This window comes from Sardina pilchardus, chromosome 5 (genome assembly GCF_963854185.1).
Source record: "Sardina pilchardus chromosome 5, fSarPil1.1, whole genome shotgun sequence".
Lineage (NCBI taxonomy): Eukaryota > Metazoa > Chordata > Actinopteri > Clupeiformes > Clupeidae > Sardina > Sardina pilchardus.
The window spans coordinates 2,378,678-2,402,672 of record NC_084998.1 but is presented as its reverse complement, the minus strand read 5'-3'; the positions used below and the strand labels follow the sequence as shown (position 1 = coordinate 2,402,672).

Below are 23,995 nucleotides of genomic sequence, written 5' to 3'. Positions count from 1 at the left end.
GAAATACATACAAATAACATTGAAGACAGCCTTGTTTGTAGTTACTTGGTCAACACCACAAGCAGTGTTATTGACAGTGTTATTGATCATAATTTTTTTTGGAGATGAAAGCAATAAAGATGAAGGATGTTATAGAGGCGTTACTGAACATCATATACATAAAGTGTTGTAGGCCTACACTATCATAGAACTGCAGTATAGCCATAGTTATGTTTGCACAAGTGTACAGACAAATGCAGTGAGTACCATATAACACATTATAAAAGACATTACAGGCAGATATATATCACAAATATTTTATTTTCTGTGTTGACGGCCCAGAGTCACACACTCGGAAACACATTGGGCAAATGAGTGTGGTGACCGTTTGGGCAGTGCATTTGCCCCGACAACTCGGACATAATTGTGGTCTTTCCGGGCTCTTTTAGTAGGACGCCCAGTTATAAGTGCCCGTCTACCTCCGAGTGGGGCTTTACGGCGAGCAACTGCAGTTGGTTGTACACCAATTGCCACACTCATCTGTAAGCATTTTCTTGCCCTCTTTTTCAACAGCTTGGCTGCAGTGTTTGTGCCAGATTTCCCAAACGTGGACAACGCTGAAATAAGCTGATTGTCAGTCATCTTATTGTAAGAAGTAACCATTTTTTGCAATGCCGTCTGGAAATTTGGATCAGTTTTCATTTTTCCTAGCAGGCCCTCACACATGTTTTTGAAACGATCCTCAAGTTCTGTCACAGGAACAGACAGGTCTTCAGCGTCTGTAGAGCCGCCTTCACCGGCTAGCAAGCTTTCATCAAGTGAGGAATCAGCTGATGACCCTTCATCTGTTGATATAGCTTGGTCTTTCTGGAGATCTAAATAGAAAAATGAGAGTGATGTGAGAGGGTAATTCGGCAAGTGTATTAGGCTGTTAAGTAAACATTGTTAAGTGTTGTTCATGCACATACATAACTACATAAATGAGACAATGGTTACCTGCAACAGATGGAATTTCCTCCACTTCCTCCATACGCATGAACCAGTTGTCTGGGACATTGTTCTTTCCTTTTTTTTGCAGATGCAGAGCAGAGAGGGACAGAGTGAGGAAGAAAAGAGGAGAGGAGAGAGAGAGGGACAGAGTGAGGAAGAAAAGAGGATAGAGAGATGCAGAGGAGAGAGGGACAGAGTGAGGAAGAAAAGAGGAGAGGAGAGTATAGAGAACAGTGGAGAGGAGCAGGAAAGAAAAGAAAATAGAAGAGCAACAATTAGAGAAGAGAAGAAACAGAGAAAAGAAGAGGTGAGGAAGATAAATTGTTAATTAAATAAATAAATTAGTGAGTCTCACTGTAGGGGCACACACACTCACTCACACATACACAAACAGACATACATACATGTTTTAAACATGTTAAAGTCACTGATTGAGGGAAATGTGTGTCCGCCATTGAGCACTAATGTTACAAATGCAAGGTAGAGGAGTGTAGAACATAGACAGCAATAATAATAAAAAAAGTAAGTTTAGATGTTTTAGAGTAATCATTTTTTTCTATTGGCTATTTCTAACCTACAATGTAATTGCATATTAACATTGTTTGGACTGAGGTTAAACTGCTAAATTGCACTCATTGACGCACTTACTCCTACTGCACTAATTTAATAAAATTTAATTTAATGTAAAGTAATTAGTAAGAGTAAATCGACACTGTACCTGTTGCGATCTGATAAAACAACCTCTTTGCGGCAGGTGTGGTAATTGCTAAAGGGTTGCTGTCTTGCAGTTGGAAGGCTTGCATCACTGCATACTGATGGTTGCAGAAAGCACCAGTGCTGCCATCTGAGCAGGTGCAAGTCCCCAAGGACACATTCACATTGTATGTGGCATCAGTCAAGGCACTAGGGACTGTGAAATTCACTTCATCCTCCTATGGTGTCACAAGAAAGAGAAGCATATTGTGACATTGTTTATGTCACAATCACACAACATAAGTTATTAGAATGCAATGACTAACAATACATTTACTTTCTTAATGCAATGAGTAAATAATCATTTTAGACCTTCACAATGCCATCGGTGCTCACACGCCCCTTCGGCTTTGGCAGCTTTTTGGTGGTCCTGTTGTTAGTCACATCTATGAGCCTTCGGATGTAATAAGCTTCTAGCCTGGTTGTGATGAAGTCCACCAGTTGGGTGATGTTGTACGCTTTCAGTCTGTAGAAGATCTGGTCCTTGAGTACCCTCATCGCACTCTCCACATAGTTGTTGGTGTTGTTCCCTCGTGTTGGGAGATGGGAACGCAGACAGAGTGCCCACAGCTCACGCCTCTTAAAAACCGCTGCCAGATGTTTCGTGTACTTTTGGTACTGGCTAGCTATGGAGTCCTGGATGGCTTGATGGTATGAAGCATCCAGATCTGATGGAGACCTTGCATAGACCAGTACCTTGAACAGCTGCAACAGATGTTGGCGGTGAGTTTTTGGGACCCCATTGTTAGCATCCCACAGCCATCTCCACATCGCTTGAAGGATGTGGAAGACACAGAGAATGGGGTGGGTTTGGGGGTACACGTCAAGGACAGCCTGACGCAAGGCCTGGCAGTCGTCGGTCATCACGACCTGTGGGCCAAGGTCTCCTCTCCCAGAGAATGCGTCCTGCGGGAGAAGGTCTTTCAGCAACTTAAGTCCTGCAGTGATGGTATTCTGCGACTCAGAGGTTGTGATCACCACTCCCAGGGGCAGGCCACCAGCAGCTGAATGCGTCAACAGAAGAAAAATACGGCTGTTTGTGCGGTCACAGTTGCCAGAGGAGTCCACAAAGACGATCTCTGCACTGTGCCGAACAAGAGCATGGACACGCTTCATCAGTGGAGTGCAGATGGCAATGATGGTCTGATTGCCATCTAGTTTCAGTAGTGCGCATGTCTCTCCCTGTTGGGCATTGTATTCATCAAGAGATGACTGGAGGCTGCAAAGCATGGCATCCCCGGATAGCTCACCATAAGCCTTTTTAAATATGTTGTAATACAGTCTGTAATGGTAATAAAACACACAACTTACTAAATCTTGCCATAGTCATAATTATTTACAACATAATCACATAGTTGAGGCACACACATACTGTACATGAATATACTGCTTGTGAATCCATTCAAATGATAAATTATCATAAAGCTTACCTGAAGCAGAAACTCAGATCAGGGCAGATGGAGCGATCCGCAGAAGCAAAGACATAGGCATCACCCTTCTCCTCCTGAAGGTCGTATTTTAAAGTGCTTAAAGCAGAAGAGGGAGAGTGGCCGCTTTGAAAAAGAGCTTCGAGCTTCTGTGTTGTCTCAGGTGCTACATCACGGTACCCCATAGCCTCAGCACACATGAGCAGGTGATTATGCTGAAGTTTTATGTTGATGTAGAGACACAGTCCTTCGTGTATATGTAAATCTGTAGATCTGACAACAAAACAATTGTTATTACATTATTACATTAGCCTATTTAAGAACTACACATTATCGAAAGCCAGTATTTTGGAGAGTGACTTTTTCACAATACAGCAAGCCTGTGTTTTTGACTAGAAAAAATATTTTTAAATCTAACCTGGACTTTCTGTTCTGTGAAAAGCTTTGCCTCTTCAAAACAACATACATCACAGCAGGACAGGATGTATTTTTTTTTGAGGATGCATGACGTGTGTTGTGTTGGCATCTTAGGTCCACCTTCAAACATATTCAAATAAGTTTTGGCTCAACCTTTGCAAAAAAAATAAAAATGTCTGCAACTATGAAATTACTTACTCTGTACATGTTCTTTGTTTGACGTTCCGCAGGATAGGTTTTGTTCACCCGCCATGTTGTTTGCGATGACTTTTGAAAGGCTTGAAGCCATCTGTGAACCTCCTCCTCCGTGTGTACCTTTAGTTTCAGGGAAATGTTGCAGTTGTTGCCCTCAAGAGGCTCGAATGAACATACATGATGTTCATAGTCCTCAGGGAAGAGTTTCTGTTGAAGCAACAAAGACAATTACAGTAAGCAAATGCATAGTGCAGCGAAAACATTTGAAAGTTACACAACATTCTGTAAACTCTATGTCTGGAATACCAACGTCAACCACTTAATGTCAAAGTGGTTTTATTTGTTTGCCAATGGCCTAATGACACATAGAGCATCATTAAGACAAGATATTCAACATTAACCTTGCCTCAACATTTTATTTCATTTCATTCTTATCCATCTACATCTAACCTCCAGCAGCTTCATTTCTTCAAAGTTGCAAAGTGTCTGGCAAATGTTGCAAGCTGTAATAAATCCTGCCATTATGATCACCACTTCTAAAAACAGAACAGAAACAGACTCTTGAATGGAAGAAACCATAGACACTTTAAAATAGTAACTGGCTTGCATCATCTGATTTTGGTGACAGTACAGGGATGTAGGCCTGGTAAAATAAGAGGTGGGTAAAATGAATACTGTGATCACAGTATGTTTATAAAAATACATCATTTACAGTATTGCAACTCTTGGGACTCTCTGTCTTTCTCTTCATCCTCTTCCTCCTACCTGCACCCTCCTCTTCCTTGTACCCCACTTCTACTGTAACACAAACTTGTTGTCCCCTGCGTCTCTGTCAACTCTGAACTGACTTATATTGGTTGTCACATCATTAGACAGAAGTGTTATCAATTTTGAGTGGTAGTGTTCAAATGTAGACAACTGTGCACTAATTGTGTTCAACTTCTGCGTTGTTTGGTTATCAATATAATTAAGAAGTGCATCAGAATGCACAATGTGTTCACAGTTTTGCGAGAAGGGTTAATGAGTTTGGTAAAATGGGTGAAAGTGGGTGAAAGTAGTCTATGGTTTTGCCAAAAAAGGGAATAATTCAATAAATGTGTTCAGGCATTTGAGAATTTGATTCAGAGAATGGGGTTTAGTGTTTGAGCAACTGTGAAAAACTGTAGTAGGCCCAATGGTTACCTAAGTTAAATAGGCGTGTGTTTTAGGCCTGCAACAAGGTTAATTACAATTACGGTGTTCGTACACCTTTTGCTGTCAATGAATTAATTAAAAGCAAAGAATAATCTCAATATTCTAATACTGGTAGATTTCTAAGAACATGTTTACTGGCTCTGATTGGAGGTAGTAACTCAGGATTAATGTGATTGGTAAATGTTTCCTAAAGCATGACGTCACATTAGAATCAACTACGGACAACGTTGCCATCATTTTATTCCCGCGAAAATCTTACTGAAAGCAGTCGCAACAGCTGAAGCTCTGAGATTTGCGGTCAATGTCGTTGGAAATACAGGTAAGTCTTGACTACATTTCAATTACCGAACAACACATATTGTTTAAATCTTTATAGTCTTCATCTTAACAGTCCGCCATCGCTTGTGAATTGTTTTGCAGTTTTGGTGTAACCTGCTGAATGGCATGCCGAACAACAGAAGACACACTTGAGGTATGTGCTGTTTACTGCTAATGTAGTGTAGGCTAACATTCGCTAATTATAGCATGGACCGACATGTCCTGTGGCCAACTCCGTTAGCCAGTTGGGTCACTTGATCGCCGTCAGGCTACTTGGCTTTGAAATGAACTATAGGGCAAATATTGAATAGTTTGTGTCAACTGTTAGGGTTCACCATTCGCCATTGGGAAACGTTGTTTTTAAAAGTCAGTGACGTCTTTTTTTTCGCGCTAAAAAAGCAAAAAAATATGGCCGTTGAAGAGGACAGTGGGCACGAGATCGAGGGAGGAACCTTGGTGTGCGGTTGTCATGGATGCACTTCTAGCTCTATGGTTTTGAATGAAGCTAGCTAGATTTTAGCAATTAGTCCAGTGGCAGGTGACCAGACGTCCCCGTTTTTGGTTGCCTGTCCCCGGAAAAACTAACAATGTGCCGGTATTTTGATGATACGACTTGTATGTATTTCAAACAGATTGATAATCCAGTTGGAAATGTTCCCGTTTTTTCCACCTTCTTTAGATTATGTCCCCGTTTTGGTCTCAGACATCTGTCACCTTACGTTAGCGTCATAGAGAATGTCAAATCACTAGACTAACAAAATACATTTCTACTTAACTTTGAATATCACTTACCTTAGATCTGACAAGTTGACACAGAAACGGAATGAATAATGTACTAAACTACACTATTATAGTACAGTTTTACTGTAAAAACAAAGAACAACCCTAGCTACAATAACATCTAATCTATACAATCTATATACAAGTGCTTAAATACTAAAAGGTATGACTACAAACGATCGTAACGTACTCTAATATAATGTTATCTATAAACTATACTAACGTATTCTAATATAATGTTCCCTATATCTCAGTCTCTCTTCTCTGCATGCAAATGTTGTTCAACCGGCAAAACTCACAATGCAATAATTTACTGGTTATTTAAACAGACTATATCGCACGAGACTGTTTATAGAATAGATTTGGATGTCTCGTGCAACATAGCAATGTAAATATTATGTTTTGAAAGCAGGGCAAGGGTGAGGTCATATTTCAGTAATTCATTGTTTTAATTTTAGGTTGGTCTATGAAGTAAACATTGACAGACATACACTTGTAGAGTGAGATTCTGGTCTGCAGGAGTTCACTGTCATGTAGCAGCTAATGGGCTTTGCATAGATGATCGAGTTGTAGCAGAGAGAGTTGAAGCGGATAGTAATGAGTCTTTGGTTGTAGTCTTTCCAATCATCTGTTTGATACACTTTTGTCGGGATTTCAATAGGCTTAATGTATTACTATCTGATTATGAATAGCAAATACTAAGTGCATTTCAAAACGTATTAAGTTAAATCTTACCTTTGTTTTGTTTCCATTGTCGGTGACTGATTTGAAGATGCGGGGATCCACCAGATGAACAGCGGGACATCTTGACACCTTGACACCACTGACTCAGTACTGATAGCGTACATTTAAGAGAAAAGATGAGCAGTCTAGCACATTGCTGTGTATTTCTGTTTGACTGTCCACGTCTATTCGTGAACCGCGTGTGAATTATTGTTTTAATTGGATGATGTCCACCACAATGAAGACAGTCGTGTAATTGCATGTTAACTAGGTATTAATGTAGACCTTGTATTTCTCACTGTATTAGGCACTTAAATCCTCAAATGTATACCCCAAGTTCTTTATGTTTTCTCCTGGCAACTTGTAGTTAACATGATCGCATGTGTCACATGTATTTTAGGCAAGCAAAAGTGGTTTATTTCTCAGACAGGAAATTTCTTAACGTTGTGCTTTTCTACATTGAATGTATTCGATGTACACAGACAGAGAAGGATGTATTATACTGTTTATTTCTTGGCCATAAATAAAGTAGACTTGTAAGAGGCTTGCATAATCTCTCCCGTTCTCTGTTGTTGGAATGAATAGCCTACGAGTAATATCAGATGCCAGCTTAACGTAGCGAAAAATACTATCTACATTGTAATGAACAATCCTGGTCCTTAAAGCTCTCTTGATTCACGAGGAGGATGGTGGCAATATTGTTTCAATGATCAGTACTTTATATGATTTGTAAGAGGCTTGCATAGTCTCTCCCGTTCTCTGTTGTTCGAATAGCCTAGCAAGCTGCGAGCTAACGTACGTGGCGAAAAATACTACAACGAGCTACATTGTAATAAACGATACTGGTCCTTATCAAAGCTCTCTGTGGATACAGCAGTAGGAAATGGTGGCAATAGTGTTTCAATGTTCAGTACATAAATGATTTCGACCAAATAACAACTGCCGGTGGCTGTAGCGTGTTTACGTTTACCGTAACTGTACAGTACTCCACTTATATTCAAATTGAGCCGACTAGAATTTTAGAGCTGACTGGCCAATCAGAGACATGTTCCCTAATGAATATTCATGAATCTTCCCCTACCATCCTGTAAAAAAAAAATTCGCGGTGGGGCTGGCCACCTGGCATAACATTCTAATTGCCCTACTATGATGTCATAATCCAATGTTAAGTCTATGGGGGGAATTTTAATAGTTTTTATTTAATAGTTCAAAAAGTATAAAAGTTACAAAGTTGAAAAATACATAGCTGAAGTCACCTAAGTAAGACCTACGCAGCGCAGTTTGAATGAAGTTTCTACGTTAAACGGTTCAAGCTGAATTGCACGCACAAAAACGTTAGAAGAAAAATAATAAGAAGAAGAAGTCGGATAACAGTAGAGTGCATTTTCATGCACTCTAATAACTAGAAATGCAATTCCAAGGAATTACCAGTGCATGAAAATGCAAAAATAGATAATGTAGATATGGTTACTAAGGTGTAGCTAGGGTAAACATGGTGGTTGCATAGTTTACAGAGAGTTGATAGTGTGAAGGTAGACAGTTTAAAGATGAAACATTCCAGTTCTAACTTAACTAATGATTTCGAATCATGTTAAAATGTTGATTAGCTAAATTAGCTAATGATTTCTAGCAGTGACGCTAAAAATGCTAATAATGCTAGCAATGCTAACTTTACTAACAATGCTAACCAGGTTGATTAGCTAACTTAACCGATGATTTCTAGCAGTAATGCTAACTATGCTAACAATGCTAAATTTGCTAAGAATGCTAACCAGGTTGATAAGCTAACTTAGTTGATGATTTTTTGCAGTTATGCTAAAAATGTTAACTATGCTAACAATGTTAACTATGCTAACCATGCTAACTAGCTAACTTGCTAGTGAGGACTTTTATTTTGAAACATTTGTTGCTAGGGTATCCATGGTGGCCACTATCAGGAAACAAGAAGTTACTGCAGTATAATCAGTGATGTATAAAGTACTAGAGATCCAGACTTGAGTAGAAGTACAAGTGCTCTATCAAAAAAGTGACTTGAGTAGAAGTAGAAGTGCTCTTTAAAAACCGTACTTAAGTGGAAGTACTAAAGTATTAAACATGTTTTGTACTTAAGTATTGCAAGTAGTTTATTTTTAAAAATACTACTCAAGTACTGGAAGTAAAAGTAGAAGTATTGTGTAATTAGCTGATTTGCAAACGAGATGGGTGCAAAAGGTATCAGCACAATCGTTCAGTGCAGGCCCCTTGGCAGACACACGGGGGCCATAGCCTAGGCCCTAGACTAGGCTATAAACATGTGGTAGTAGTTAAACAAGGTGAATAAATATAACTGTATGGGTTTCCCAATGTCATTTGTAGGGGTGTTATGACCGATACAACTCACTTTTAATACAATAATAGGTATACAGAATCATTGATCATCTGTAGCCATCTATCTATCTATCTATCTATCTAATGCATCAGTCAGTAGCCATAGCAAGAAAAACACATGATAAGACTATAGTGTCACAATTGTTTTAACATACTGTAAGTTAAGAATTTTGATACTGATTTGATATGGGAGCCCCACCACACCAGTGGAGACCAGACATTACAAGGCATACTTCCCCACACTCAGTGAAAAGGTGGCTTCATATCATATGTTTGTATTTCAAACATTTTGAAATTCATATGAAGTTTACATTAGGCCTATTTATGATCTGCACAATTAGTTAAAATACATAGTATGTTGATTATTTGATATTGATTTTTTATTTTGACTCACATTTTACACGATTGTCATATTGACTTACATTTATCTTTAATGTCAATTGTCTAATTGAGTGCCTGTCACTTTAAAAGAACATGAGAGTAATTAGGCCTCAGTCGTGGTAGGTTATCCGGCTAGTCTAGAATAGGCATAATGCATAGGAATATGTGGAGGTGATGCTTATGTTTTCTATGTAGTCTATGTGGTTTAAATAAATGTTCTAAAACTAAACAAGTGGAAGAACACAATATTCAAGTAGTAGGCTAGTTATTGTGGGGTGCTACACAGACTGAAGTCAGAGACCAAGAAGAAATGTTGCAATTTAAAAACGGGATTACTCGAGAATGACTTATTGTACAAATTAATGCTTCTCATGTAGCCTAACTTCACCTTGATTTTCTCGCGAACCCTTAATTACAGTAACTATTTACTCCCATTGGAAAGCTAAGATCGTGCTGTCAACAAGTGACACGCATCAGTGTGACTAGGACTTTGTGAGCAATCCGGAACGGATTTGTTCGTGACCGACACACCAGTAACGAGTAACGATGGAGCACATAAAAAATGTATCGGAGTAAAAGTACTATTCTCATCAAAAATATGTAGTGAAGTAAAAGTAGAAGTAGGAGAAAAAAATAATACTCCAGTAAAGTACAGATACTGCATTTCAGTACTTAAGTAGAGTACTTAAGTAGTTCTACTTCGTTACTATACATCTCTGAGTATAATCATGTTGGTTGCTATGGAAACGGTCATAAACACTTAATTTTAATGGTTGCTATGTTGGTTGCTAGGTACATGGAGGTTTCATGTAGTTGACTGGAGGCATAGTGGATGATAACTGACAGTTGGAATGGTTGAACAGTTCAATAGTTGAGTAGTTTCAATGGTTAAATGATTTAATAGTGTATTATTGCAGTGAGGACTTTTATTTTGAAACAGTTGTGGACAGAGGAAACAGTTAACAGGATATGTAGTCTTCTGAGAGACTGTATGCTTAAAGCCAGAGAAACTGACAGTTGGTGCCCAGGTGGCCGGCCACCTGGCGTAAGATTCTAATTGCTGCCATGATGTCATAATGAGCAATGTTAAGTCTATGGGGGAAATTGTAATAGTTTTTAACTAATAGTTTAAAAAGTATAAAAGTTACAAAGTTGAAAAGTCATAGCACACATGTCCTAAGTAAGACCTACGTAACGCAGTTTGAATGAAGTTTCTACGTTAAACTTTTCTATGTTAAATTGCGTGCGTTAGAAGAATAATAAGAAGAAGCCTAGGAAGAACAGTATAGTGCATTTTCATGCACTATAATAACTAGAAATGCAATTCCAAGGAATTACCAGTGCATGAAAATGCAAAAATAGATAGATAATGTAGATATGGTCATAAGGTGTAGCTAGGGTAAACATGGTGGTTGCATAGTTTACAGAGTGTTGATAGTGTGAAGGTAGACAGTTTAAAGATGAAACATTCCAGTTCTAACTTAACTAATGATTTATATTCATGTTAAAATGTTGATTAGCTAACTTAGCTAATGATTTCTAGCAGTTACGCTAAAACGCTAATTATGCTAGCAATGCTAACCTTACTAACAATGCTAACCAGGTTGATTAGCTAACTTAGCTAATCATTTCTAGCAGTTATGCTAAAAATGCTAACTATGCTAACAATGCTAACTATGCTAACCATGCTAACTAGCTAACTTGCTAGTGAGGACTTTTATTTTGAAACATTTGTTGCTAGGGTATCCATGGTGGCCACTATCAGGAAACAAGAAGTTACTGCAGTATAATGATGTTGGTTGCTATGGAAACGGTCATAAACGCTTAATTTTAATGGTTGCTATGTTGGTTGCTAGGTACATGGAGGTTTCATGTAGTTGACCGGAGGCATGGCTGATGATAACTGACAGTGGGAATGGTTGAACAGTTAAATAGATTAGTAGTTTCAATGGTTAAATGATTTAATAGTGTATTATTGCAGTGAGGACTTTTATTTTGAAACAGTTATGGACAGAGGAAACAGTTTAACAGGCATGTGTAGTCTTCACAGAGAATGTATGCTTAAAGCCTGAGAGAGAGAGAGAGCTGCTGCAGCTGGCCTGGCCACCTGGCAGAAGATTCTAATTGCCCTATTATGATGTCATAATCACAATGTTAAGTCTATGGGGAAATTGTCATTTTAATTAATTAATAGTTAAAAAAGTATAAAAGTTACAAAGTTGAAAAATACAAAGCCCGGATGGCCTAAGTAAGACCTACGCAGCGCAGTTTGAATGAAGTTTCTACGTTAAACGGTTGAAGCTCCATTAAGTGCGTTAGAAGAAGAAGAATAACTAGAAATGCAATTCCAAGGAATTACCAGTGCATGAAATGCAAAAATAGATAGATAATGTAGATATGGTTACCAAGGTGTAGCTAGGGTAAATATGGTGGTTGCATAGTTTACAGAGAGTTGATAGTGTGAAGGTAGACAGTTTAAAGCTGAAACATTTTGATTTGCTGATTTCTATTCATGTTAAAATGTTAACTATGGTAACAATGATAACCAGGTTGATTGGTTAACTTAGCTACTGATTTCATGCAGTAATGGTAAAAAGGTTAACTATGCTAACTATGCTCACAGTGTTAACCAGGTTGATTAGCTAACTTAGCTAATGATTTCTAGCAGTTATGCTAAAAATGCTAACTATGCTAGCAATGCTAACTATGGTAACAATGCTAACTTAAACTAACAATGCTAACCAGGTTGATTAGCTAACTTGACTGATGATTTCTAGCAATAATGCTAAAAATGCTAACAATGCTAAAATTGCTAACAATGCTAACCAGGTTGATTAGCTAACTTAGTTAGATGTTTTTTGCAGTTATGCTAAAAATGCTAACTATGCTAACAATGTTAACTATGCTAACCATGCTAACTAGCTAACTTGCTAGTGAGGACTTTTATTTTGAAACATTTGTTGCTAGGGTATCCATGGTGGCCACTATCAGGAAGCAAGAAGTTACTGCAGCATAATCATGTTGGTTGCTATGGAAACGGTCATAAACGCTTAATTTTAATGGTTGGTATGTTGATTGCTAGGTACATGGAGGTTTCGTGTAGTTGACTGGAGGCATAGTTGATAACTGACAGTTGGAATGGTTGAACAGTTAAATAGTTGAGTAGTTACAATGGTTAAATGATTTAATAGTCTATTATTGCAGTGAGGACCTTTATTTTGAAACAGTTGTGGACAGAGGAAGTAGTGAAACAGAATCTGTAGTCTAAATGAGATTGTATGCTTAAAGCCTGAGACAGAAGGTGCCTCTCATATAGCGTTTACGCGTCCTCTCTCGCTCCTCGATCCTCACTGATCTACATAAAGAATGATGGAGCGGCAACAATGGGATAGTCTAGCCCTTCTTCTATCTTTCTTTATGTAGATCATTGAGAATCGAGGAGCGAGGTAGGACATATAAACGCTGCTTGAGAGGCACCCACAGTAAATACTTTGAAAGTTGTATGTAGATAGTCTAATTAATGTTGATAGACAGAATGTTTAATGGATGTTGATAGGCAGATTGTTTAATAGATATTGATTGACAGTTTAATGGGTGGATGAGTGAATGGTCTGAAGAAGATGAATGGATAGAAGGTTGGATGGAATGTGCCTTATATTCTTGTTAAGAGAGACACTGATACAGCTCTCTGAGAGTAGTTGATACAGGTGTAATCAATTTAACTGGCTAGTCTTAAGAGAGAGTGTGCTTAAAGCCTGAGACAGAGTAAATCATTTAAAAGTTGAATGTAGATAGTCTAATTAATGTTGATAGACAGAGAGTTTAATGGATGTTGATAGGCAGATTGTTTAATAGATGTTGATAGACAGTTTAATGGGTGGATGAGTGAATGGTCTGAAGAAGATGAATGGATAGAAAGTTGGATGGAATGTGCCTTATATTCTTGTAGACTGGAGAGACACAGCTCTCTACTGAGAGTAGTGGATACAGATACAGGTGTAATCAATTTAACTGTCTAGTCTTAAGAGAGCCAGTGTATGTAGCCTGAGAGAGAGAGAGAGCTGCTGCAGGTGGGGCTGGCCACCTGGCATAAGATTCTAATTGCTTAATGATCCGATTGTGATGTCATAGAGGCCAATGTTAAGTCTATGGGGAAATTTGTAATAGTTTTTAATTTATAGTTTAAAAAGTATAAAAGTTACAAAGTTGAAAAATACTTAGCAGCCTTCCCCTATTTAAGACCTACGTTGCGACGTTTGAATGAAGTTTCTAAGTTAAACGGTTCAAGCTGAATAGAAAAAATGAATTTGATCAGCGGAATAATAATAAGAAGAAGAAGAAGCCTTGGAAGAACAGTACAGTGCATTTTCATGCACTGTAATAACTAGAAATGCAATTCCAAGGAATTACCAGTGCATGAAAATGCAAAAAAAATGTTTTGATTTATTTAATTTATAGTTAAAACAGATCATTAGATACGGTAACTAAGGAGTTGCTAGGGTAGACATGGTGGTTGCATAGTTTAATGAAAGTTGCTATCTACGCAGATAGCTTACTGGATGTTTAATGTGTAACTAAGGCTACCTAGCAGCTATGCTAACTATACTAACAATGTTAATTATGCTAACCATGTTACTTAATTATTTAAACTAATGTTATAGTTATGCAGTTATGCTAGCAATGTTAACTATGCTAATACATTTGATTAGATAATGTTTGCTTATAGTTATGTTAAAAATCTTAATTGCCATGCTAATCCAACAGAGTATTGTCCAACAGAGTATTCTTCTCAGTCGTTCAGTTTCAATTCAATTTCAATTTAATTTCACTCATAGAGTTCCAAAACATTACATATTGACAGAGTGTTAAACAAAGAACATGTTACAAAGAGGTAGGATGATTACATAACCAGTACAGTAATGCATGAATCCCATTTAGTGTCAGAAAGTTCAAATAGTCCAGCGTAGGGAATGAATTGTCCATAGGGATTGGGAATTAGGGCAAGCAGGGTCGCTAGGGTGCGTGGGCCAGGAATCCGGGCAAAGGGACAGCAACAGGCGATGGTAGGGCAGATATAGGTATGGGACTTCAGGTGTGAAGGATGGCTGATGACTGGTAATGGTTTACCCCACAGGTGTGGGGGAATAAAGAGAGAAAAGACAGAGAGGTAGAGTTGAGAGAGAGAGAAGAGGAGCAGAGGGACTTGAACGGCAAGACAGAGAAAAGGTATGAGGGAGAGTTGAGAGAGAAGGAGGGGGACAAGGAGTTGTACGGCGTGACCCCATCATTCTGTGTCACACAAGCACTCAGGATGATGGGGTTAGCACCAACCTAGAGGAGGACTAGACCTTATATTTCAAGTTTAAACTCTTCTTTATTTTTTTTTCTTTTCTTTTCTTTTCTTTTCATTCTTTAGTTATGTCTTTCTATACTTCAAGTTTAAACTCTTGTCTTCTTTATTCAAGTTGAAGCTGTTGTTAAGCTCCGGTCAGTTCAAGTGCAAGTTAAGTTACTTTCCTCCTAATTTATTCATGGGATTCTGTGATGTAGTTTCATTCTGATTGAGGTGAAAGGTGTCAGATTCAGGAGATCAAGTTAAAATACAAAATATAGGATCATGATAACTGTAATATGTTTGTAGAACACCTGAATGGGCACAGTGCTGAGGATCAGAGATGAAGATGTTATCCAACAATGTGTTCTTCTCAGTGGTGGAGGTGGTAATGAGATTTGTGAATCCTTTAGACTGGAACAACTCATAGATTGGCTTTCTTCCATTGGTCAACAAGTCCTCATTAAAATCCCCACAGACTATAACTGGACTATCAGCAATAACATGTAAAGACTCCAGTAGATGGCAGAGATTTGGCAAAAATAGGTTCGTGTTATAATCCGGTGGTCTGTAAATCACTGCAATTAGTAGTGGAACTGGAGCAGCAAATTTCAAAACCAGGAATTCGAGATCAGTCACACCCTGTATGTATGGCATGTGATGGGCTTGAAGATGGCTTTTTACAAACATAGCAACTCCCCCACCATTTTTCTGTGCAAAATGTGAAAGAGTAGTGTATGACACATGTCTATTGCGCTTATACATTCGATAGTTCTCCAAATGGATATTTTCTGGGACAAATGTGCCAAAAAGATGTGTTTCAGTAAAGCATAAAATATCTGCGAGGCACAGTTCATGATGTCTCTTCACGTCATCAATGTGGGCTGACCAGGCGCGTAGGAACCACGGGGGTCGGGGGGGTCGGGACACCCCCAATGTTGGACCCCCTCCCGAAAGAAAAACGCTGCAAAGTACAGATGTTGTTGATTACTTAGCTCAATTATATCCTCCTGAGTTACGGCCCCATAACTATAGCTATCGGTGCGCATCGGAGGTCTTTCACATTGTGTTTTAAGAATGTTTCCCGAAACGAAGCCCGTCTCAATAATGCAGCATGGGGCACTTCCTCACCTTGAGTGTCTGAAAGCTAATGTAGGCTACTCTCTCAGTCCAAATATTTAGTTTACGGCCTTCTTTCATTCTTTTCGAAATAGTTAAGAGGATAGCCTATTGTGGGCGAATACAGTAGTCTACGATAGCCTAAATAAGTTGCTTTTAAATGTAGGCTTATCACTTGACGTGGCACATAGCCTAATTATCTGGTTACCTGGATTTAGCAAGTCCATACACTTTGTTCATCCTATTATAGGCTATGCTTTTAATTAATTAAATGTTAACATTTAATTAAATGTGTAACAATTTGCCTCTTATTATAATCTACACACTGTCAAGACATAGGCTACATAGGTTACGGGCGGATATGAGCAACCGAAGGCCTCGGTTGACTTAAGATAAACGGGCAGAATGCCTGTTTACAAACTACGTCAAACATGCAATAATATAACAAATGAAAAAACACAAATGAAAGATGAATAGGCTACTCACTGTATTTTGTCACAAATTAAGCAATGAGTTCGTTCGTGGCCACCTAGCGCGCAACTTACGCGCTGAGGTGAAGGCCCGACACATAGGCTACTAATTAACACAAAGCTTCATAATGCACAAACAAACACCCACTCAAAGTTCAGTGTCCATACGTCCAAACAATAAACATAAGAAGCCGACAGTCAAAAACGACAACGAGATCTCCCAGACACGAAAAACAATGTTTATCTCACAGTTTGTTGAGTATCGTTCCAACACTGATGCGCAAGGCAATCTCAGCTTTCGCGTTCGTTAGCTGTATTCCAATGAGAAAAATCCACAAGGAAATGGTCACGGCAATGCAGCATACAGGAATTTTCTAACCACGTTACTTTGTTGAGCTGGCTGCATACAGGTAACAACAGCCACAGCGCGCCCTCCCTGAATCTCCATTTAAACTAAGGGCAAACCCATTCATTGTGCCCAAAACGCGCATCCATCTGTCAGCTGACATAAAATTTACTTAGATGGCATATGAAAAGTCAAGAAGAAGAAACATATTTTCATTTAAGCAACGTTTATGCAACCATGTAAAGGGAAGCATTGGGGGAGTCAGTTTAAGTTGTCCTAAAGATCAGGGGTGTCAAACTCATTTTCACCGAGGGCCACATCAGCACAATGGTTGCCCTCAAAGGGCCAGATGTAACTATAAGAGTTGTAGCACCAGCCACAAAATCTTTGGCATCGGTATAAAACTTCCCTAAAATCGAGAAGAGCAAAAGATATCAGCATGACATGTTCTTTTTATTATTGTTATGTTTGTAAAAACAAAACAAAAACCTCTGTCAGTTCCATACTGTTTGACTTTTCAATGAGGGTCACTGGTCAGTCAGGAAGAGGTCATGCCATGGATTTTTTTTTTTTTTAGATTCGAGTATATTCAACTTAACTGTCATTGCACAAGCGAAATACCAGTAACGAAATGCAGTTTTACATCTAGCCAGTGCAAACAACTGACAAACAAACTGACATGTCAAAAAGTGCATCACTACACCGTTCTATACACATACAGTAGAAGCGAACGGTCCCGGTGGACTTTTTCTTTGAAGTGGAAAGGTGGTGTGTGGATTCTACGTTGCTCGTTTTGAACGGAAATGAAAATGCAAAGCAACAGGATTACAACAAACTTCTAGCCTACCTATGCTTGCCTGATCTGAATGCACCTTTTCTCGGTCGGAATAGGTTTACTTTTGGCCAAACAATCATTTGCTCGATTAGCAAGGTTTTGAAGCTGGATTTTTTTGGATAGGACTACACACAATTATGTATGCTTTTTAAACGTAGACGTGAACTTATCACATAGTTTACAACTACCAATTGAAATCAAAGTAACTTACATCGATCCCCCTCTCAAAGAACCACACGCACTTCAAACAATCATGCGTTTCACAGGCAGGCTAAACCGAGCGCGTAATTTAGGCGCTCCGTTCGCTAAAATAGTTTTAGAATACTCTATTTTGTTTTCACACGTTCACGTTGCTATCACATCTGATGTAGCCAGTTACACTGATCATAGAGGAAGGTGGTTGATGTTGCCTCCCTGTCAGTCTCACGTGCGTGCATTGTATTGCAGTGTATTGCCTATATGCAAAAACTGTATCAGACCTTTAAAGCTCTCGCGGGCCACATACTGTATCAGACCCTGCAGCTCTCGCGGGCCATATGAAATGATGTGGCGGGCCGCATTTGGCCCGCGGGCCTTGAGTTTGACACCTGTGTCCTAAAGACTAGCTGTGTTCGTTTTCAGGGAAGAAATGTGTTCTGAATAGCCTATATGTGCAGATGTTCTTCCCAGTTCCAAAAATAGGTTAAGAAAAAGACTGAAATACATATTTTCAAAGCGGCATCTTACAGAGGGCCATTAAAACTTCAGCAATAGGGTTTTTTTTTTATCTCTTATGTGACTTAGGCTATAATTCGCCCCCTTTATTTATTAATATAAAAAAATTTCGGCACGCGCAACGGACCTCATTCTTGTCCCCCCCAATGCTTACTACGTTCCTACGCGCCTGTTCAATGCTGTAAATCCATCTGTTCCAGAATATTTGGTTCATATCATCAATCTTTGGTTTTGGTGTTTGTGCAACCGGGCCCTGACGATTTAACAAAAGTCTGAGTAACGTAGGAATTAGGAAAGTATGTAGGCCTAAGGTGAGATCAAAATCAGGCTACTTTGTTTCCTTCTTTTCCCCATGTCATTTTCATTGGTCGTCAACTCACTGTGAGTCCTGTGTATCGTAGCAAAAAGCACAATACTGATGCAGGCCTAGTTTCTAAGCTATCGTTTATTTTTTCGCGTGTCACTATGATATAATTATTTTTAGATGCAAAAAGTCTAACTGGCTTAGTCAAAGTTTGTCAGATGGCGGCAGAAAATGATTGGCTGGCGAAATTATTTTTCGTTAATGGTAGGCCTAAACATATTGTGATTCATCCGTTTATTTCAGATAGGTTGTTATTAAAAACCATTAACACAAAATAATTGTTCATCGCCGTTGAAAAACAGTCAGTAAATTCAATTGATATAAAATTCTGCATTTCGCTCCTGTCTAGGTGTGAACACGGGTCTCCAACGTTGCAGACAGGAGTGTTAACGCTGCGCCACTTGACATTATACAAAGGCTGCGTGAGGATAGGTGTTTGACTTGACGTAACTCAGTCAGTCCAGCAAATATGTAAGAAAATGTTTATACATTAGTCTGAGCTTTAAAAGATAGCCTACAAATAGAAGATAAGATATACAACTATGAATGTACGTAGGCATACGCGCCCTACGTACATAAATAGGCTACGACGAAAATATGTTTTACACATGTAGGCCTGTCGCAACGTTTTCAAAACAAACTCGCATTTTACCACTGTAAATCGCCTCCATAGACTATGCCATGTAAATGAAAAATAGTTATTAAAATAAAGCACATATATAATACATATTGCACATATATAAACGATATGTTTTATGGTAAAATATTATTCTCATGCCCGACTGACAGGAAATCCTTGCGACATCTGCTGTGAGAAAAGAGAATAGCAGCCTGGACAAAAATGGCCGAACGCGAGACAACATAGTGTTGTCACATAAGTGAGCGCAAAATAGCTCTAAACTAGCTTGTACCGGTGTGCTTTTGATCATGTAAAAATTCTGGGTGACAAAACACGCGTATTTAGGAAAAGTCGTGAACGTAGGGTCCTGGAATTTAATCGAGTGAAAAGATTTATTTTTTTTTGTAATCGCTGCGGTCAAATGACCGCAGCCCGGCAGTTCTAGGTATATCTAGGTCAAACCCACACGGCGCTTCTAGGAATACGCGTCAGCGGTCAAATGACCGGCGCTTGGCGCTTCTAGTGTTAAGGGAAAATCAACATTAAATAAATAATTCCAGGGGTATGAATCATTTTGTTCCCAATTGCGCGTTTATTTGACCTATTATGTGCATATATCAATACATCTTTAGACATCACTTGATGTACACTTATTTGACCTTGTTCTAAGTGAAAATCTACTTCTATTGGCGAATCCTGCAAATGAAAGTTTCTTGTTTTGTGGAAATACCACTTATGTAAGATAAACTAAATTATCTTGCAAGATTTGTCAATAGAGCAAGATGATTTTCACTTATAACAAAGTCAAACTAAACTTAAATGTAAAGAGGTATTAAGTAAATGATAGAAAAAAAGACTATAATGGATGAATTTATTTTATTTTACATAACGTATGTCTTTCTCTCCAACTGGCTTTGTATTTCTCTCCAATTATTGTGATTCTGTACTTTAGCATCTGTGGTTGTCACTAATATTTTATGTTTATGCATTATATGTTTTGTCTTCTCCATAGGCCACCCAGAAGAGATTCAGACACTCCCTCAAGATTGCTGGGCCATGCAATTAATGCCAAACTTACAGAACTGTGATGTCAGTACAAAAACAAAAATGGCCATTTTTAAATAAATTCAACAAAAGAAAACAGAAGAGTTGTGTGTTTCTTCCTCTTTATAATGATACTATGGTTAGTTTTAAGTAAATACTATAGTGAAAACAATTATAAATGCAGAAAACATGAAACCATAGTAGAATATGAACTATATGTAAACAATATATCAGAATATATGTGAGAAATATAAGTCTGAAATATATAGGTCATGTGATCACAATTTTCATCAAGGGTCACGTGATCATTCTTCTAGTGCAATATATTTAAATATATTTAATTATATGCAGAAAATATAAGAAAGTGGCCAATTTCAAACATGTACTTATATGTTGACATATATTGATACATATATGTCAAAATATGTATTTAACATAGATGTAAATATATGTATCTAACATAGATGTAAATATATGTATTTAACATAGATGCCCTTATACTGAAATATATTCAAGCTGCGGTAACACTTTATAATAAGGGTACATGAATTCTCATGAACTAATGCATGAATTAATGCATGAATTACACATTAGTTAATCCATTAATATATCATGAATCATTATGACTTAACATGAATTCACTGATTGTCATTAATGAATTAATACATAAATAACTCATCATCTTAAGCATTAAGTACGGTTGGCATATCATCATGTATCATGATTAATTAAGCATGATCATGATGACTTTTTGTCAGACAAAATTTTGGACATCACCGTCATGGAGAAAAAAGAAAAGTAATTACACATGAATTCATGTTAACTAAATGTCATGAATTATCATGTAATCATCATATAACTCATGCATTAATTATACATGAAAATCTCATTAATAAACATGAATTAATAGTATGTCATTAATGACATCAGGAGTTCATGATTTCCAACAACAGTGGTAACAAGTAAAAGTTGAAGTCAAGCTCAGATAAGCTATTTCTGTATCATGTCCAAACACAATTCTGGCTGTTGCATGGTTAAGTTTACTCTAGCATGTCTGAATTGAGTATACAACTGTAGTCCATGTATTCAAAGAGTGGTCATGTCATTGTGTCAGGTCCAAATAAAAAGTTATTCATTTTATCCAGTAGGTGGCAGTGTTTCCACATGTGAGGAAAACCTACATTTCATTCTTCTGAAGAATGGAGTTGTTCAACTCTGTTTCATTAAAGCAAAACAAAATATTGCACTCTCACTCTCCCCCCTCTCTCTCAATTCAATTCAATTCAATTCAAATAGCTTTATTGGCATGAATGTAAAATTGTACAATATCGCCAAAGCATTCAGTACAAAATTCTCTCTCTCTGTCTCTCTCTCTCTCTCTCTCTCTCTCTCTCTCTCTCTCTCTCTCTCTCTCTCTCTCTCTCTCTCTCTCTCTCTCTCTCTCTCTCTCTCTCTCTCTCTCTCTCTCTCTCTCACACACACACACACACACACACACACACACACACACACACACACACACACACACACACACCCTTCCCACCTCCTCAGCTTGCCAAAGGTAATGAGGTCTATTAAATCCTCAGTTCTGTATGGTGCTCTATGAATCCCATAAGCATGTTATTAACAGGCCATACATCTCAGGTACCCAGCTACACTCTGACTAGAAGCAGACATTATTAACATGATCCCATTCTCTCTCTTACACACACACACACACACAAGAATCAGACATTATTAAACTGATCCCATTCTCTCTCTCTCTCTCTCTCTCTCTCTCTCTCTCTCTCTCTCTCTCACACACACACCGACTCAGTGACTAGAATCAGACATTATTAAAATGATCCCATTCTCAGCTGACACAAGTTCTCATTAGAGAGCCTTGTGACTCACACACTGTACCAATGATGGGACAAAAAGTGTGTGTGTGTGTGTGTGTGTGTGTGTGTGTCTGTGTCTGTGTGTGAGAGAGAGAGAGAGAAAGTCACTGTTGCCTAGGGTAACCAAAGAAGACAGACAGTCAGTGGCATTCTGTTCCTCTCCATCTCAACAACCAACCTCCCCCCACACACACACCCATCCACACACACCCCCACACACTCTCAGCAATAGTCCGAGCTATGGGTCACAACAGAGTAAACATGAAATTTGCACAAAAATATGTTTCCAATGTCCTGTAAAAAAAATAGTTACGTTGGTGGTATTGGGGTCAATTTGACCCCATTTTTATGAAACATGATGATGAACTAATTGACAAATTATGGATATTATTATTGTAATAGTATGAGAACATGTAGTTAGTATCATTATTGCATATACAAGTACATATTACATATAAGTTATTTTGGCAGGTCTGAAAAAGTCCAAAAAGTCAGCCTTTGGGCTGTTGACACTGGATTGGCCATATTGCCAGTCAGGGTTCCAGGGTTCATAAAGGGGTGTGGGGGGGTGGGATTGTTTTGTAGGGCTTTTGATGGTGGTTATTACACTCTTGTTAAGTACCTACCACAAAAAAAATTGGGTAAAAAAAATCATTTTAATCATTTTTTGAGAGTTTTTTTTAGCTGGGGTCAAATTGACCCCAAGGACAACGAACGTCGGTAAGAATTGAGGACAACATGAGGGTTAATACCCCTCTGTCCACTACCTTAATACCCCTCTCTCCCTGTACACTACCTTAATACCCCTCTCTCCCTGTACACTACCTTAATACCCCTCTCTCCCTGTACACTACCTTAGTACCCCTCTGTCCACTACCTTAATACCCCTCTCTCCCTGTCCACTGCTTTAATACCCCTCTCCCCCTGCCGTAATACCCCTCTGTCCACTGCTTTAATACCCCACCACTAACAGCACTTCATCTGCTTTAATAATTAAAAACTCTCAAGCTTCTCCACAGGTAAGCCGCAACTCAACAGATGTGTGTGTGTGTGTGTGTGTGTGTGTGTGTGTGTGTGTGTGTGTGTGTACACTGTACATGCAGCACCTGGCTGATTTACATGCTGTTATCATCTGGCAACCAGAGAGAGTGCACAGTAGGTTCTTACACACGTTCACACACACACACACACACACACACACACACACACACAGGTACATACAGTATGCGCGCGCACACACACACACACAGCTACAGTGTCGGAGGTCAAAATAATTCATTAATATACATTTCACACGCTGCTGAGATCACTGAAACAAACTTGAACTCGACTTAATGATGCAGATGTGTGTGTGTGTGCATAGAATCATCTTTGTGTGTGTGTGTGTGTGTGTGTGTGTAGTTTTATGTGTATGGATGGACATGTATGCATGTATTTCTATTCAGTCATTGTGTGTGTGTGTGTGTGTGTGTGTGTGTGTGTGTGTGTGTGTGTGTGTGTGTGTGTGAGCCCACCCAACAGTGGATCTCTTCTGTGAGAGGAATACCAGACCTCTCCACTCAAAGCTGTCCACATCCAAGGCCACAAAGCAGCAGTCCCCCCCCACACACACACACACACACACACAGCATTGGTATTCCACTACTGACTCATCAAACCCTCAGTGCAACTCTTCAACTCAGTTAATGCATGCAGTGTGTGTATGTGTGTACAAATGAATAATATTTTGCGTGTTTGTGTGAATGTGT

The 23,995-nt window shown here is 38.6% G+C and overlaps 1 protein-coding gene and 1 long non-coding RNA gene across 2 annotated transcripts; one reads left to right on the top strand and one right to left on the bottom strand.

The window, feature by feature from the left end:
- Positions 1 to 297: 297 nt before the first annotated feature.
- LOC134079728 (uncharacterized) lies at positions 298 to 3,362 on the bottom strand. Its single transcript, XM_062535806.1, has 5 exons — positions 3,153 to 3,362; positions 2,035 to 3,004; positions 1,688 to 1,901; positions 976 to 1,044; positions 298 to 854 (listed from the first exon to the last, which is right to left on the bottom strand). Exons 1-5 carry the CDS (start codon positions 3,347 to 3,349, stop codon positions 298 to 300), a joined length of 2,007 nt encoding a protein of 668 aa, XP_062391790.1. The 5' UTR covers positions 3,350 to 3,362.
- A 1,784-nt stretch (positions 3,363 to 5,146) lies between these two features.
- Positions 5,147 to 6,935, top strand: LOC134079446 (uncharacterized). Its single transcript, XR_009939062.1, has 3 exons — positions 5,147 to 5,274; positions 5,376 to 5,427; positions 6,826 to 6,935. It is a non-coding gene; the product is annotated as an uncharacterized LOC134079446 (long non-coding RNA).
- The last annotated feature ends 17,060 nt before the right edge of the window (positions 6,936 to 23,995 follow it).